General features: G+C 39.3%; 2 protein-coding genes across 2 annotated transcripts; one reads left to right on the top strand and one right to left on the bottom strand.

Moving 5' to 3' along the window:
• Window positions 1–659: 659 nt before the first annotated feature.
• On the top strand, window positions 660–1,616 carry LOC131830301 (olfactory receptor 6E1-like). Its single transcript, XM_059172605.1, has one exon. The coding sequence runs from the start codon at window positions 663–665 to the stop codon at window positions 1,614–1,616; it is 954 nt and encodes a 317-aa protein (XP_059028588.1). The 5' UTR covers window positions 660–662.
• A 12,240-nt stretch (window positions 1,617–13,856) lies between these two features.
• LOC131830300 (olfactory receptor 6E1-like) lies at window positions 13,857–14,819 on the bottom strand. Its single transcript, XM_059172604.1, has one exon. It carries the CDS (start codon window positions 14,817–14,819, stop codon window positions 13,857–13,859), a length of 963 nt encoding a protein of 320 aa, XP_059028587.1.
• Between the last annotated feature and the right edge of the window lie 931 nt (window positions 14,820–15,750).

Below are 15,750 nucleotides of genomic sequence, written 5' to 3'. Positions count from 1 at the left end.
AAGTCATATAACCATCCCTCACTCCCATTTTTAGACATCGTTTCTCTTAAACCCAAGGACTGGGTAGTTATGAGATGCTGTGATAAACTAGATTTCTTGTTCAGTCTTAAAGTTTTGGGTAAAGAACTCAGGATGAGCCAACTTCAGGAAAATAACTGGTTTGGAACATGCTAATAGGAAAACAGCTCCCTCCCCCACACTTTCTTTTTCCACAGTGCTTTGGAGGCCTTTATATATTGCATATGCTACCTGAAGTATAGAAATTAACATTGGACCCCATAAAAATATTCTCTGTGGGATGACAGCCTTCACTGTTATCTGTTGGGTTTATATGTTATTTGAAAATAATTTCTATTTTACAGTGTTTACCTTGTGGATTATTATTCAAATATATTATTTTCAGGAAAAGTGAAGTTTCACATTAAAAATTATTTTCAAAAATGAACAATAAACCTTCAATTTTTACAATTTAATAATTGACAAATTTCAAAATAATTTATAACATTTAAATTATATAAAGTGATTCCTCATTCAGAATTGTAGCTGCAAGTAGTATTTATTGCTTTTTAATAGTGGCCATCAGTTACATTTTTATTCTTTGGTGGTAGCATTTTCTGTTTGACAGATCCAGCAGAGTTGATGATAGAGAAATGGAGATCCCTATGGAGGTGAGGAATGAGACAACAATCCAAGAATTCATTCTGGAAGGGTTTCCTGCCATCCAGGCCCTAGGGAATGTCTTCTTCCTGATCCATCTGCTGGCATACCTGGCCTCTATCTCAGGAAATGTGGTGATCATCATCATCACTTGGGTTGACCATCGGCTCTGGACACCAATGTATATTTTACTCAGCACGTTCTCCTTCTCTGAATGCTGTTTTATCACCTCAGTTATTCCTAAACTGCTGTCTATCTTCCTGTTGGGAAGGCAACCAATTTCCTTTACTGCTTGTCTCATACAAGCCTTTTCTTTTTTCTTTTTTGGGTCAATAATTTTCTTCCTCATGGCAGTGATGTCTCTGGATCGGTATGTGGCCATTTGCAAGCCTCTGCATTACCCGACCATCATGAACCTGAAGACTTGCTTCCTCCTGGTCACTGCCTGCTTTGCCTTGTCCTTCCCTCTCATCACTGGGCTGGTAGTGAAGGTTTTCCAGTTGTCCTTCTGTGGCCCCCATGTCATCCCCCACTTTCTCTGTGACCTTGGCCCCCTGATTCATCTCTCCTGTTCTGACACCAGCTCCACTGAAATGTTGGCCTTTGTCCTCACTTCCTTTATCTTGTTGACATCCCTTATCATAACCACCATTGCATACAGCAACATAGTAGTCACAGTCCTGCGACTCCCATCAGCCAAGGAGAAACAGAAAGCTTTCTCCACTTGCTCCTCTCACCTCCTTGTGCTCTCTCTGATGTACAGCAGTTGTTTGTTTATATATGTGAAACCAAAGCAAACGAACAGGCTGGACTCCAACAGGGAGGCTGCCCTTGTGAACACGGTGGTGACCCCACTGCTCAACCCTGTCATCTACACTCTGCGGAACAAGCAGGTCCACCGGGCTCTGAGGGATGCTCTATCGAGATTGAGGTTACAGAAACAGAGCTTTGGTGGTTAAGTGGAACTTCTTGGTCTGCTAGTTCAATTTCCCACAATTGCAGAAATATTTTCTATAGAATTCTCCATATGGTGATCCAGCTTATGCTAATTTTCATCTGGCTGGGTACAATCTTACTTTGCAATACAATACTTTTCACTCTGAAAATTCCTCTGAGTTCTCTATATCATGCTGAAGAATATCTTCCTTGATTTTCTACTCAGTGGTCTTTCATGAATTCATTTCACACAACATTTATGGAGAGCCCAGTATACATAAATCACAGAATACAAAGTCTTTAAGAATAAAAAATTGTCAATCAGATGATAATAATTACTATTCATGGTACATTCTTATGCTTGAGTTTTCTGTTACTAAGAAAGGATAGAGACCATCATCATTTTATGTATTCAGGGTTTGAAATTTTAGAAGCAAATTGTTCTGAAATTATATAAAGTCATAATATTATAGCCTAATGAAACTTAATAGTATTTCATTAATTGGATCTTTTATGTAAATGAACCAACAGTAAGCTGGTTCTCTCTTTGGGTCTATTGGTTTTAGAGGTATAAATAGCTCAGTGTAACTCCAGGTGGTTAGGATGTATGTAAAGTTATCAACAAAATTGTCTTTAACACTTTCTTAAAATAGAAATAGTGCAAAACTTTAAAAAGTTTTAAAAGGATTTTATTTATTTGAGAGAGAGAGACAAAAATAGTGAGAGAGAGAGCATGAGTTGGGAGGAGAGGGAGAAGCAGGTTCTCTGCCGAGCAGGGATCCCGATGTGGGACTTTGATCCCAGTACACTGGGATCATGACCTGAGCTGAAGGCAGATGCTCAGCAGACTGAGCCACCCAGGCATCCCAGAACTTTTAAATTTGTTCAGTTTTTTTTCCCCCTATAACTGATATTGCCAATCCTTGACCCCAATAGGTTGCTGAAAGGTAGGTGATTCCACTACCAAATTTTCTCCCTACATGGAAGAGATGTTTAAAAGGAAAATGACTGCAATTGATAATTTTAAAAAAATGGATTAAAATTGGGTCAGTTATTGTGTTTGTAGGTTCATGGAGGTAGTGGCTCCCAGCTGAAGACAACTGGCCCTAATGGGAAGTGGTTCCTATCACATCCCACATGGCATGCACATGCTATGCATTTGATTTTCAGTATATCTGTATATATGTATATCTGAAAATATACATATACTGCTTTCTGCTTGATTTGAGAATTACTTATATTCAAGCCATAATCTGATTTAAGAAATTTTAGACTGTCAAAAAATATTGGCTTATTTAGTTTGTTTTTTTTGTTTTTTTTTTTTGCCTGGGAATGGTTTGATTATAAAGTGTCCTGGAGGTTATGATCTTCTAAGTATAGCTGTGTCTTTGTCCCTTCTTTCTCCAAAGAAGGTAATTTCTGAGACTAATCTAAGAGCAGGAGTTCCCAGGGTTTCTGGTTTTTGTGCATTAGATGAAATAGCCACCTCTGCCAATTTTCACAGCCTGGCCTCATGAACCAGACTAGTGAAGGAGATGAACCTCCCCTATCAGCCCAGCGAGATTCTGGGTACTTCTTGAACCTTTGTGCTCATTCAAACTACTATCTTTGTTTCTAGAATGCCCCAAGAGACTAAAGTATGCCAAACTCTGTTAGTCCCTGTGACAGGGAGGATAGAAATTAGTCTTTCTAGCAGAAGCTAGAGAAGTGGGGAATACTCCATGCATGGTCCAATTCCTTCTCTCCTCAGTGAGCAGCTGAGAGAGTAAATCCCCTACTCACTGTTCACTGATTTGGGTAGAGGTCCTGTGGGAAATGGCTACACTCTCATTCAGACCACACTCCTTAAAACTGTTGCTTTACTGTCTGTCATCCTCAAAGGCCCAATGAAAGCTGGGGGCCATTGGATCTCAGAGACAGGCAAGTTAGTTGGAGACTTGGTTCTGTTTCTGGAGCAAGCCAGGGGAGAAGGAGCTACAGAAAGTGGCCAATGGTTTATTCAGACTCCTAGGAAAGTAGTGAGTTCCTGTCTGTCAGCTCCCAGATGCAGGCTAGTTAGAAGCCCGACCATCAAGGTAGCAGCTGGTCAAGTTGAGACTAGATGTATAGTCTAATCCCTTCTATGGAGAAACTGAGAGCTGGCCATTTTTGCCTGCTTGCTCTATGTTCAGCCATGGGGAAGAGCTGAGGAAAGCTTTTGCATGCTGCTTTAATGCCAGTCTCTGATTTTAGTCTATGATGGGCGTCTCAGCTCCTAGAAACAGGCAAGTTAGGAGCACAATCCTTTGGTTGTCAACCCTCTAAGTCGAGGCCCTAGATGTGTGGTGTAAGCCCTTTGCTCTTCTGGGAAAAGCTGGGGGTTCCCACCTGATTGTAAGGTGTTATTTGGGGTGAGGTTTATGGTGAGAGTGCCTCAGCTTTTCCCACCTATTTTGATGTGGCTATTTTCTCAGTTATCTGGAATTGTAGGAGTGTCTCAGTTCATGTCTGGGTATCCTTCAGAGGGAATTGATCTGCGTGTAGCTATTTATTCAGGGTGTCTGTGGGAAGGGGGAGGGGATCAGAGGTCTCTGTCCTGCCATCTTTCTGGTGTCCCATTTCTAGTTTTTAGCTATTACAAATAAAGCTTCTCTGAATATTCATGTACAGGTGTTTGTATGAATATAAGATTTCATTTTCCTGGGGTAAGTGCCTAAGAACACAATGGCTAGGTTATATGGTAATCAAATATTTAGTTTTATAAGAATCTGACAAAACTACCAGAGTGATTATACCATTTTACATTCCCATTAACAATGCATGAGTGACCCAGTGTCTGCATTTTTGTGAGACTTTAGCATTATTATTTTCATTTAACTACAATTGAAATTAAATGTCCATTTTTTGAAAGATCAGGGAATGTACTACTTTTATTTATTTATTTATTTATTTGAAAAATTTTTAAAAATTTATTTTCAGCATAACAGTATTCATTGTTTTTGTACCACACCCAGTGCTCCATGCAATCCGTGTCCTCTATAATACCCACCACCTTGTACCCCGACCTCCCACCTCCCGCCCCTTCAAAACCCTCAGATTTTTTTTCAGAGTCCATAGTCTCTCATGGTTCACCTCCCTTTCCAATTTCTCCCAACTCCCTTCTCCTCTCTATCTCCCCATGTCCTCCATGCTATTTGTTATGCTCCACAAATAAGTGAAACCATATGGTAATTGACTCTCTCTGCTTGACTTATTTCACTCAGCAGAATCTCTTCCAGTCCCGTCCATGTTGCTACAAAAGTTGGGTATTCGTCCTTTCTATTGGAGGCCTAATACTCCATCGTGTATAGGGACCACATCTTCCTTATCCATTCATCCGTTGAAGGGCATCTTGGTTCTTTCCACAGTTTGGCAACCGTGGCCATTGCTGCTATAAACATTGGGGTACAGATGGCCCTTCTTTTCACTACATCAGTATCTTCGGGGTAAATACCCAGTAGGCAATGGCAGGGTCATAGGGAAGTTCTATTTTTAATTTCTTGAGGAATCTCTACACTGTTCTCCAAAGAGGCTGCACCAACTTGCGTTCCCACCAACAGTGGAAGAGGGTTCCCCTTTCTTCACATCCCCTCCAACACATGTTGTTTCCTGTCTTGCTAATTTTGGCCATTCTAATTGGTGTAAGGTGATATCTCAATGTGGTTTTAATTTGAATCTCCCTGAGGGCTAATGATGATGAACATTTTTTCATGTGTCTGATAGCCATTTGTATGTCTTCATTGGAGAAGTGTCTGTTTATATCTTCTGCCCATTTTTTGATATGATTGTCTGTTTTGTGTGTGTTGAGTTTGAGGAGTTCTTTAAAGATCCTGGATATCAACCTTTTGTCTGTACTAGTTTTTATGAAACACCATCACTCAACCCTCCCAAACTATCCTTTTCTTCCTTAATTGAAATTTTTATTGAAAGAAGATTCACATACAGTTATAAGAAATAGAAAGGTAGGTGTACATTGCTCATTTTCCTGCAATGATAACATTTTGAAAAATTATAGTTTAATATCACAATCAGGATATTGACTAATGCAATCCACCAATCATTTTCAGATTTCCTCAATATTACTTATACTCGTGTGTGTGTGTGTGTGTGTGTGTGTCACTGTGTCTGTGCATGTGTGTGTGTTTACCTCTTGCACAATTTTATCACACTGTCTTGGTTCATGTATCTACCATCACAGTCAAGATACTGGACATTTCCAACACCGCAAACATCCCTCTTGTTTCCTTTTTTTTTTTTAAGGCTTTTAATTAAATTTTTTATTTTTTATAAACATATATTTTTATCCCCAGGGATACAGATCTGTGAATCACCAGGTTTACACACTTCACAGCACTCACCAAAGCACATACCCTCTCCAATGTCCATAATCCCACCCCCTTCTCCCAAACCCCCTCCCCCCAGCAACCCTCAGTTTGTTTTGTGAGATTAAGCATCACTTATGGTTTGTCTCCCTCCCAATCCCATCTTGTTTCATTTATTCTTCTCCTACCCACTTAAGCCCCCATGTTGCATCACTACTTCCTCATATCAGGGAGATCATATGATAGTTGTCTTTCTCTGCTTGACTTATTTCGCTAAGCATGATACGCTCTAGTTCCATCCATGTTGTCGCAAATGGCAAGATTTCATTTCTTTTGATGGCTGCATAGTATTCCATTGTGTATATATACCACATCTTCTTCATCCATTCATCTTTTGATGGACATCTAGGTTCTACCATAGTTTGGCTATTGTGCACATTGCTGCTATAAACATTCGGTGCACGTGCCCCTTTGGATCACTACGTTTGTATCTTTAGGGTAAATACCCAATAGTGCAATTGCTGGGTCATAGGGCAGTTCTATTTTCAACATTTTGAGGAACCTCCATGCTGTTTTCCAGAGTGGCTGCACCAGCTTGCATTCCCACCAACAGTGTAGGAGGGTTCCCCTTTCTCCGCATCCTCACCAGCATCTGTCATTTCCTGACTTGTTGATTTTAGCCATTCTGACTGGTGTGAGGTGGTATCTCATTGTAGTTTTGATTTGTATTTCCCTGATGCCGAGTGATATGGAGCACTTTTTCATGTGTCTGTTGGCCATCTGGATGTCTTCTTTGCAGAAATGTCTGTTCATGTCCTTTGCCCATTTCTTGATTGGATTATTTGTTCTTTGGGTGTTGAGTTTGCTAAGTTCTTTATAGATTTTGGACACTAGCCCTTTATCTGATATGTCATTTGCAAATATCTTCTCCCATTCTGTCAGTTGTCTTTTGATTTTGTTAACTGTTTCCTTTGCTGTGCAAAAGCTTTTGATCTTGATGAAATCCCAATAGTTCATTTTTGCCCTTGCTTCCCTTGCCTTTGGCGATGTTCCTAGGAAGATGTTGCTGCGGCTGAGGTTGAAGAGGTTGCTGCCTGTGTTCTCCTCAAGGATTTTGATGGATTCCTTTCTCACATTGAGGTCCTTCATCCATTTTGAGTCTATTTTCGCGTGTGGTGTAAGGAAATGGTCCAATTTCATTTTTCTTCATGTGGCTGTCCAATTTTCCCAACACTATTTATTGAAGAGGCTCTTTTCCATTGGACATTCTTTCCTGCTTTGTCGAAGATTAGTTGACCATAGAGTTGAGGGTCTACTTCTGGGCTCTCTATTCTGGTCCATTGATCTATGTGTCTGTTTTTGTGCCAGTACCATACTGTCTTGATGATGACAGCTTTGTAATAGAGCTTGAAGTCTAAAATTGTGATGCCACCGACTTTGGCTTTCTTTTTCAATATCCCTTTGGCTATTCGAGGTCTTTACTGGTTCCATATAAATTTTAGAACTATTTGTTCCATTTCTTTGAAAAAAATGGATGGGATTTTGATAGGTATTGCATTAAATGTGTAGATTGCCTTAGGTAGCTCAACATTTTCACAATATTTGTTCTTCCAATCCAGGAGCATGTAACATTTTTCCATTTCTTTGTGTCTTCCTCAATTTCTTTCATGAGTACTTTATAGTTTTCTGAGTATAGATTCTTTGTCTCTTTATTTAGGTTTATTCCTAGGTATCTTATGGCTTTGGGCGCAATTGATTGTAAATGATATCGACTCCTTAATTTCTCTTTCTTCTGTCTTGTTGTTGGTGTAGAGAAATGCAACTGATTTCTGTGCATTGATTTTATATCCTGACACTTTACTGAATTCCTGTATAAGTTCTAGCAGTTTTGGAGTAGAGCTTTTTGGGTTTTCCACATAAAGGATCATATAATCTGCAAAGAGTGATAGTTTGACTTATTCTTTGACAATTTGGATGCCTATAATTTCTTTTTGTTTTCTGATTGCTGAGGCTAGGACTTCTAGTACTATGTTGAATAGCGTGGTAATAATGGACATTCCTGCCGTGTTCCTGACCTTAGAGGAAAAGCTCTCATTTCTTCTCCATTGAGAATGATATTTGCAGTGGGTGTTTCATAGTTTGCTTTAATAACATTGAGGTATGTGCCCTCTATCCCTACACTTTGAAGAGTTTTGATCAGGAAGGGGTGCTGTCAAGCTTTGACAAATGCTTTTTCAGCATCTCTTGAGAGTATCTTATGGTTCTTGTTTTTTCTTTTATTAATGTATTATATCACATTGGTTGATTGGCAGATGTGGAACCAACCTTGCAGCCCTGGAATAAATCACACTTGGTCATGGTGAATAATCCTTTTAACGTGCTGTTGGATCCTATTAGCTAGTATTTTGGTGAGAATTTTAACATCTTTGTTCATTAAGGATATTGGTCTGTAGTTCCCTTTTTTGATGGGATCCTTGTCTGATTTTGGGATCAAGGTGATACTGGCCTCATAAAATGAGTTTGGAGGTTTTCCTTCCATTTCTATTTCTTGGAACAGTTTCAGGAGAAAAGGAATTAATTCTTCTTTAGATGTTTGATAGAGTTCCCCTGGGAAGCCATCTGGCTTTGGGCTTTTGTTTGTTTGGAAATTTTTGATGACTCTTTCAATCTCTTTACTTGTTATGGGTCTGTTCAGGTTTTCTATATCTTCCTGGTTCAGTTGTGGTAGTTTATATGTCTCTAGGAATGCATCCTTTTCTTCCAGATTATCAAATTTGTTGGTGTAGAGTTGCTCATATTATGTTCTTATAATTGTTTGTATTTCCTTGGTGTTGGTTGTGATCTCTCCTCTTTCATTCATGATTTTATTTATTTGGGTCCTTTCTCTTTTCATTTTGATAAGTCTGGCCAGGGGTTTATCAATCTTATTATTTTTTTCAAAGAACCAGCTACTAGTTTCATTAATTTGTTCTATTTTTTTTTGATTTCTATTTCATTTATTTCTGCTCTGATCTTTATTATTTCTCTTCTCCTGCTGGGCTTAGGGTTTCTTTCTTGTTCTTTCTCCAGCTCCTTTAGGTGTAGGGTTAGGTTGTGTATTTGAGACCTTTCTTATTTCTTGAGAAAGGCTTGTATCACTGTATATTTTCCTCTCAGGACTGCCTTTGCTGTGACGAACAGATTTTGAAACTTTCTGTTTTCATTATCATTTGTTTCCATGGATTTTTCAGTTCTTCTTTAATTTCCTGGTTGACCCATTCATTCTTTAGAAGGATGCTCTTTAGTCTCCAGGTATTTGGTTTTTTCCCAAATTTCCTCTTGTGATTGAGTTCTAGCTTCAGAGCCTTGTGGTCTGAAAATATGTAGGGAATGATCTCAATCTTTTGGTGTCAGCTGAGACCTGATTTATGACCCAGGATGTGATCTATTCTGGAGAATATTCCATATGCACTAGAGAAGAATGTGTATTCTGTTGCTTTGGGATGGAATGTTCTGAATATATCTGTGATGTCCAACTGGTCCAGTGTGTCATTTAAGGCCTTTATTTCCTTGTTGACCTTTTGCTTGGATAATCTGTCCATTTCAGTGAGGGGAGTGTTAAAGTCCCCTACTATTATTGTATTATTGTCAATGTGTTTCTTTGATTTTGTTATTAATTGGTTTATATAGTTGACTTCTCCCATGTTAGGGGCATAGATATTGAAAATTGTTAGATCTTCTTGTTGGACAAACCCTTTGAGAATGATATAGTGTCCTTCCTCATCTCTTATTATAGGTTTCGGCTTAAAATATAATTGATCTGATATAAGGATTGCCACCCCAGCTTTCTTTTGATGTCCATTGGCATGGTGAATTATTTTCAACCCCCTCGGCTTAAATCTGGAGGTGTCTTTGGGTCTAAAATGAGTTTCTTGTAGGAAGCATATTGATGGGTTTTGGTTTTTTTTTTTTTTTTATCCATTCTGATACTCTGTGTCTTTTTATTGGGGCAATTAGCCCATTTACATTCAAGGTAACTATTGAGAGATATGAATTTAGTGCCATTGTATTGCCTGTAAGGTGACTGTTACTGTATATTGTCTCTGTTCCTTTTTGATCTACTACTTTTATGGTCTCTCTTTGCTTAGAGGACCCCTTTCAATATTTCCTGTAGAGCTTGTTTGGTGTTTGCAAACTCTTTTAGTTTTTGTTTGTCCTGGAAGCTTTTTATCTCTCCTTCTATTTTCAATCGTAGCCTAGCTGGATATAGTATTCTTGGCTGCATGTTTTTCTCATTTAGTGCTCTCAATATATCCTGCCAGTTCTTTCTGGCCTGCCAGGTCTCTGTGGATAAGTGTGCTGCCCATCTAATATTTTTACCATTGTATGTTAGAGACTTCTTGTCCCAGTCTTCTTTCAGGATTTTCTCTTTGTGGCTAAGACATGGAAATGTGGTGTGGGGGGGTTCTCTGCACCTCCTGGATTTTGATGCTTGTTCCCTTTGCCATATTAGGAAAATTCTCTACAATAATTCACACCAATATACCTTCAGCTCCCCTCTATCTCTTCTTCTTCTGGAATCCCAATTATTCTAATGTTGTTTCATCTTATGGTATCACTTATCTCTCAAATTCTTCCCTTGTGGTCCAGTAGTTGTTTGTCTCTCTTTTGCTCAGCTTCTTTATTCTCTGTCATTTAGTTTTCTATATCACTAAATTCTTTCTTCTGCCTCATTTATCCTAGCAGTAAGAGCCTCCATTTTTGATTGCACCTCATTAATAGCTTTTTAAATTTCAATTTGGTTAGATTTTAGTTCTTTTATTTCTCCAGGAAAGGCTTTTATTTCTCCATACAGGGTTTCTCTAAGATCTTCCATGCCTTTTTCGAGCTGGGCTAGAACCTTGAGAATTGTCATTCTGAACCCTAGGTCTGGCATATTATCAATGTCCACGTTGATTAGGTCCCTAGCCTTTGGTACTGCCTCTTGTTCTTTTTTTTTTTTTTTTTGTGGTGATGTTTTTCTGCTGTGTCATTTTGTCAAGATAAGAATATATGAAGGAGCAAATAAAATACTAAAAGGCTGTCAAAGACCCTAGGAAAATGTGCTTTAATCAAATTAGAAGAGATCCCAAATCGTGGGGGGGTGGGCAGAAAGGGGGTAAAAAGAAGTTCAGGAAAAAAGTTAAAAAATAAAACAAAAAATACAAAAAAGAAAAAAATATATATGACTGGTGAATAGAACAGGGTCACCCACTTAATTTTGGGAGTATTTTGGTCTCTTAAAAGAAACTACCTTCCAAAATTTTAAAGAATGAAAAACATATATAAGGGTAAACACAATGAAGGTATGGAATATGATTATAAGGATGAAAAAAATTTTCTTTTGAATTTCTGAAAAAGGACTTGATAAGTTAAGTTGGTTGGGAGAATAAAGAAAAAGAAAGTGGAAAGAATTTGTTCAGGCTGGAGACTAGAACAAGACAAGTGCTAGATTTAGGGGGTATTTTGATCTATTAGAAGAAGTTGTACCCCAAATTTTTTAGAAGAAAAATCCCTATGTGTATACAAAAAATATAGTTAGATACAGTGAATGATAAAATATGATTATAATAATGAAGTTTCAAAAAAGATTTTTTTTAATGAAAGGTATTGTTAAGATTAACTTGTTAAAAAAACATTAAAAGAGGAAAGTGTGAAAGTTACATAAAATTCAGCAGAAGAAAAAATTAAATTAAAAAAATTAATTAACTTTGCAACTTAAGAATCATGGGGAGAGAGCCATGCAAGCATGCTTTGCTTTCTCCTCCTCTGAAATTCTGCTGTTCTCCTTGGTAAATGAACGTGGTTTTGGCTTGATTTCTTGTTAATCTTCTGGAGGAGGGGTCTGTTGTAGTGACTCTCAAGTGTCTTTGCCCAGGGCAGAATTGCACCGCCCTTACCAGGGGCGAGGCTAAGTAATCCGCTTGGGTTTGTTTTGGGGAGCTTTTGTTCCCTGAATGCTTTCCGTAGATTTCCAGAGGACGGGAATGAAAATGGCAGCCTCCCGATCTCTGTCCCAGAGGAGCCAAGAGCCCGGGACCCCAGTCCCCAATGTGCCCTCAGAGAAAAGCGTTCAGTCACTTCCATCTCCCTGGCCTCCAGCTGTGCTCCGAGCTCACCCAGCCTGTGACCAAGCATCTCTATCTCTGGCACAGAGCTCTGCCTGGAGTCTCTGAACCCCACAGATCCCTGTGTTCTTCCGGGGGGTGTCCCTGGATCTTGTGGGGACCCCACTCACAGAATAGTGGCCTGTGCCACGGATTAAAGTTCAAGGTAACCCCGAGTTGAGAGATCACTCCTCGGCTCTGTCTCTGCAGCCAGCTTCCCCGCTCTAATACCTGCAAGCTCTGCGACACTCAGACACGCCTGATCCTTCTGTGACCTTGTGGGACCTGAGGCCATGCTGTCCTCATGTGGGCTTCTCCTCAGTTTAGGCTCTGTAGTGATATCCTTCAGTGCAGCAGACTTCTAAAGTCCTGATTTTGTGCTCCATTGCTTTGCCGCTTGCTGGGAGCCACCCCTCACCCCACAGTCTATCTAACTGTGGCTTTGGATTGACTTCTCCACTGGTCCTACCTTTCAGAAAGTGTTCAATTTTCTGTTTCTAGAATTGTTGCACTTCTTCTCTTCAATCTCCTGTTGGATTTGTTCTGAATGGTTTGATAAGCTGTCTAGCAGATCTCCTGGTACCTGATGTCATCTCAGCCTGCTACTTCTCTGCCATCATGACTCCTCCCCACTGAAAATTTTGGTTTTAAAGTAGGTTATCAATCAGGGGTGTCTATGTGGCTTAGTCAAGTGTCTGACTTTGGCTCAGGTCATGGTCCCAAAATAAGGCCCTGCATAGGACTCTGCACTCAGTGTGGTGTTAGCTTGTCCTTCTGCCTCTTATACTACTCTCTTTCTCTCAAATAAATAAATAAAACAGTTATAAAAATAAGTAGATTATCAGTCAGAATATAACCTATGGTTGACAACACAATTCAACAGGAAAAATGTTTAATTTGTTGATTTTCATTAGTAAAATGAAGTAGATAAGCAAATAACTTAGGTTTTCCCAACTTGAGTTTTTGGAGGAAATTATAGAATTATAAAACAAATGCGCCCTTCCACTGATATACACAGACATTTTGTGGTAACAGCTTTAGGGTAGGAACCGATCATAAGCATGCATTATGAATCTGAGGGGTTGGAACTGGAATAATAATTTAGGATTTAGGAGCTGGTCAGTCTTGGCATGCTGTGGTAATTCCCTCTCCTTAGAGAATGGTCTAAGCCTGAGAATAATTCAGTTTCCCCAAAGCATGGGATTGATGCATACATATGTAGCTAAGCTAAGGGCCAAGAGCAGCATTTAAGAACACACTCGAAGCAAAAAATATATATTGCAAGATGAAGAGTAGTCTGACCATTATTTCCTTGGGCAAGGCTAGGAGAGAATGCAGACCCAAACATGCTATTTCTATCATTTTGTTCCTACACACAATGTAATATATCACCTTTTATCATTTTAATTATCTAAATACCTGTTGGTAAATCATTATTAATTCTGTTGAACCATGCTTATTGGAGAATGAAATGAAATAATAAGTGTAAAAATTTACAAAATTTTGGAAATTTAAGTGCGTGATTTATAAATAATTTACTGATTTACTAAAAATTCAGTAAAGGCTTTTGTAATTAATCAGTTGTCATCAGTATGTGGAATATTTAGGGAGAGCATAGCTATGCACATCATGGTAAAGTGTAGCCTTGAAGAAACAGGTTTCCATTTTGCTAGGGATGTGTAGGGTTCATTGAGATCTGTCAGAGACTCTGCACTACAACTCTGTGGACTGCTACACTGGCCAGGATGAGGACACAGGGTTCTCTGAAGCCTTTCACTCCAAAGCTGTGTGATTGTTTTTATCTTGATATTTTCATTCTGCACATTGTTTCCCTCAGAGCCTGGTGCACCTGCTTGTTCCGCAGAGTGTAGATGACAGGGTTGAGCAAGGGGGTCACCACCGTGTTCACAAGGGCAGCCTCCCTGTTGGAGTCCAGCCTGTTCGTTTGCTTTGGTTTCACATATATGAACACACAGCTGCCATACATTAGAGAGAGAACTATGAGGTGAGAGGAGCAAGTGGAGAAAGCTTTCTGTTTCTCCCTTACAGATGGGAGTCGGAGGATTGTGACTACTATGTTGCTGTATGCAATGGTGGTTATGATAAGGGATGTCAATAGAATAAAAGAAGTGAGGACAAAGGCTAACATTTCAGTGGAGCTGGTATTAGAACAGGAGAGATGAATCAGGGGGCCAAGGTCACAGAAAAAGTGGGGAATGACATGGGGGCCACAGAAGGATAATTGGGAAACCTTCACTACAAGACCAGTAATGAGGGGGAAGGGCAATGTGAAGCAGGCAGTGACCAGGAGGATGCAAGTCTTCGGGTTCATGATGGTTGGATAATGCAGAGGCTTGCAAATGGCCACATACCGATCCAGTGACATCACTGCTATGAGGAAGAAAACAGCTGATCCCAGAAATACAGTGACAAATGCTTGTATAAAACAGGCAGAAAGGGAAATAGTTTGCATGTTTAAGAGAAAGATGATCAGCAATTTAGGAATAACAGCACTTATGATACCACACTCCAAGCAGGAGAAAATGCTGAGGAAAAAGTACATAGGTGTGTGGAGCCGGGAGTCAGCACAGGTGATGGTGACTATGATCGCATTGCTTACAATGGATGTCAGGTATGCCAGCAGGTGCACGAGGAAGAAGACCTTTCCCAAGTTTTGGATGGCAGGAAACCCCTCCAAGGTGAATTCTTGGACAGTTGTCCCGTTCCCCATTTCCATGGGCATCTCTTTCCACAGCAGCATCACAGCTGTGCTTAAGCTACAGTTTAAGACATCAGGGAACACAAAGGTTTTAGAGGAGCATGATTAAGTTACTTGACTATCCAGGAACATGGGTAGGCTGGTAGTAAAGTGGATTAGCCAGTTGGTTCTTCAATCAGATGGACCTGAGTTCAATATTAGCTCAATGCTCAGTTCTAACTCATGAGAGATGGGTCATTTTTGGAAAGTTAGTTAACATTTGTCAACTTTCCTTCATCTTCTGTAGAATGAAGATGATAGGATCTACCTGTTCATGTTCCTGTGAGAACTAAGTAAGGAAAAGCATGTAACTCATTTGGCATATGATGCTAATGTTTCCTAGGTGTTCCTCAAAGTCTAATTGTAATGTTATGATCACTAAAATAATGCTTAGGAGAGCAACATGTGTAGGCAGGTGTATTGACATTTTTCTAGTTATATAACATTTTATTTTTAATAGAATTACCAATTTGTTTGTAAACATAATGATGGCATTAGTAATATTCCCTTTAGAAGTCCCTTTTAATAATGCAAAACATTCTATGGTCCAAACTGTGATCACCATGATGTGTTGAGGACTTATGTGTGGCATTATGCTGATCACTGAAATTCAGTATTTCTGTTCCTCTTCACAATAACCATGAGCCCCTTCTTCTAGAGAAGCAGAACTCAGGCTTAGATTGTTCCAGAGTATTTGCTTCACATAGGTGGCACTTTACCTAGATCTTCCAGATCCAGAGCCCCTGCTATTGACAGATGCAATGTCAAAATATTTGAAAAGGGAAAAAAATGTACTGTTGATGATCTTTAAACTTGAAGTGAAGGATTAGCTTTATTTATTTTAATTGTTTCTACCCTTAGTTAGTATCCCTGATGAGTTAGAGACCTGTGGAATGACATCAGGCTTATGGAGCATCTACCTTAACACAAGCAT

This window comes from Mustela lutreola, chromosome 4, assembly GCF_030435805.1.
Source record: "Mustela lutreola isolate mMusLut2 chromosome 4, mMusLut2.pri, whole genome shotgun sequence".
In the NCBI taxonomy this organism is placed as follows: Eukaryota; Metazoa; Chordata; class Mammalia; order Carnivora; family Mustelidae; genus Mustela; species Mustela lutreola.
The sequence above is the reverse complement of the archived record's forward strand: the minus strand, read 5'-3'. Positions and strand labels throughout refer to the sequence as shown.

Excerpts from the sequence above, each read along its gene's own strand:
- LOC131830301 (XM_059172605.1), top strand. The coding sequence starts at position 663 with ATGGAGGTGAGGAATGAGACAACAATCCAAGAATTCATTCTGGAAGGG.
- LOC131830300 (XM_059172604.1), bottom strand. The coding sequence starts at position 14,819 with ATGCTGCTGTGGAAAGAGATGCCCATGGAAATGGGGAACGGGACAACT.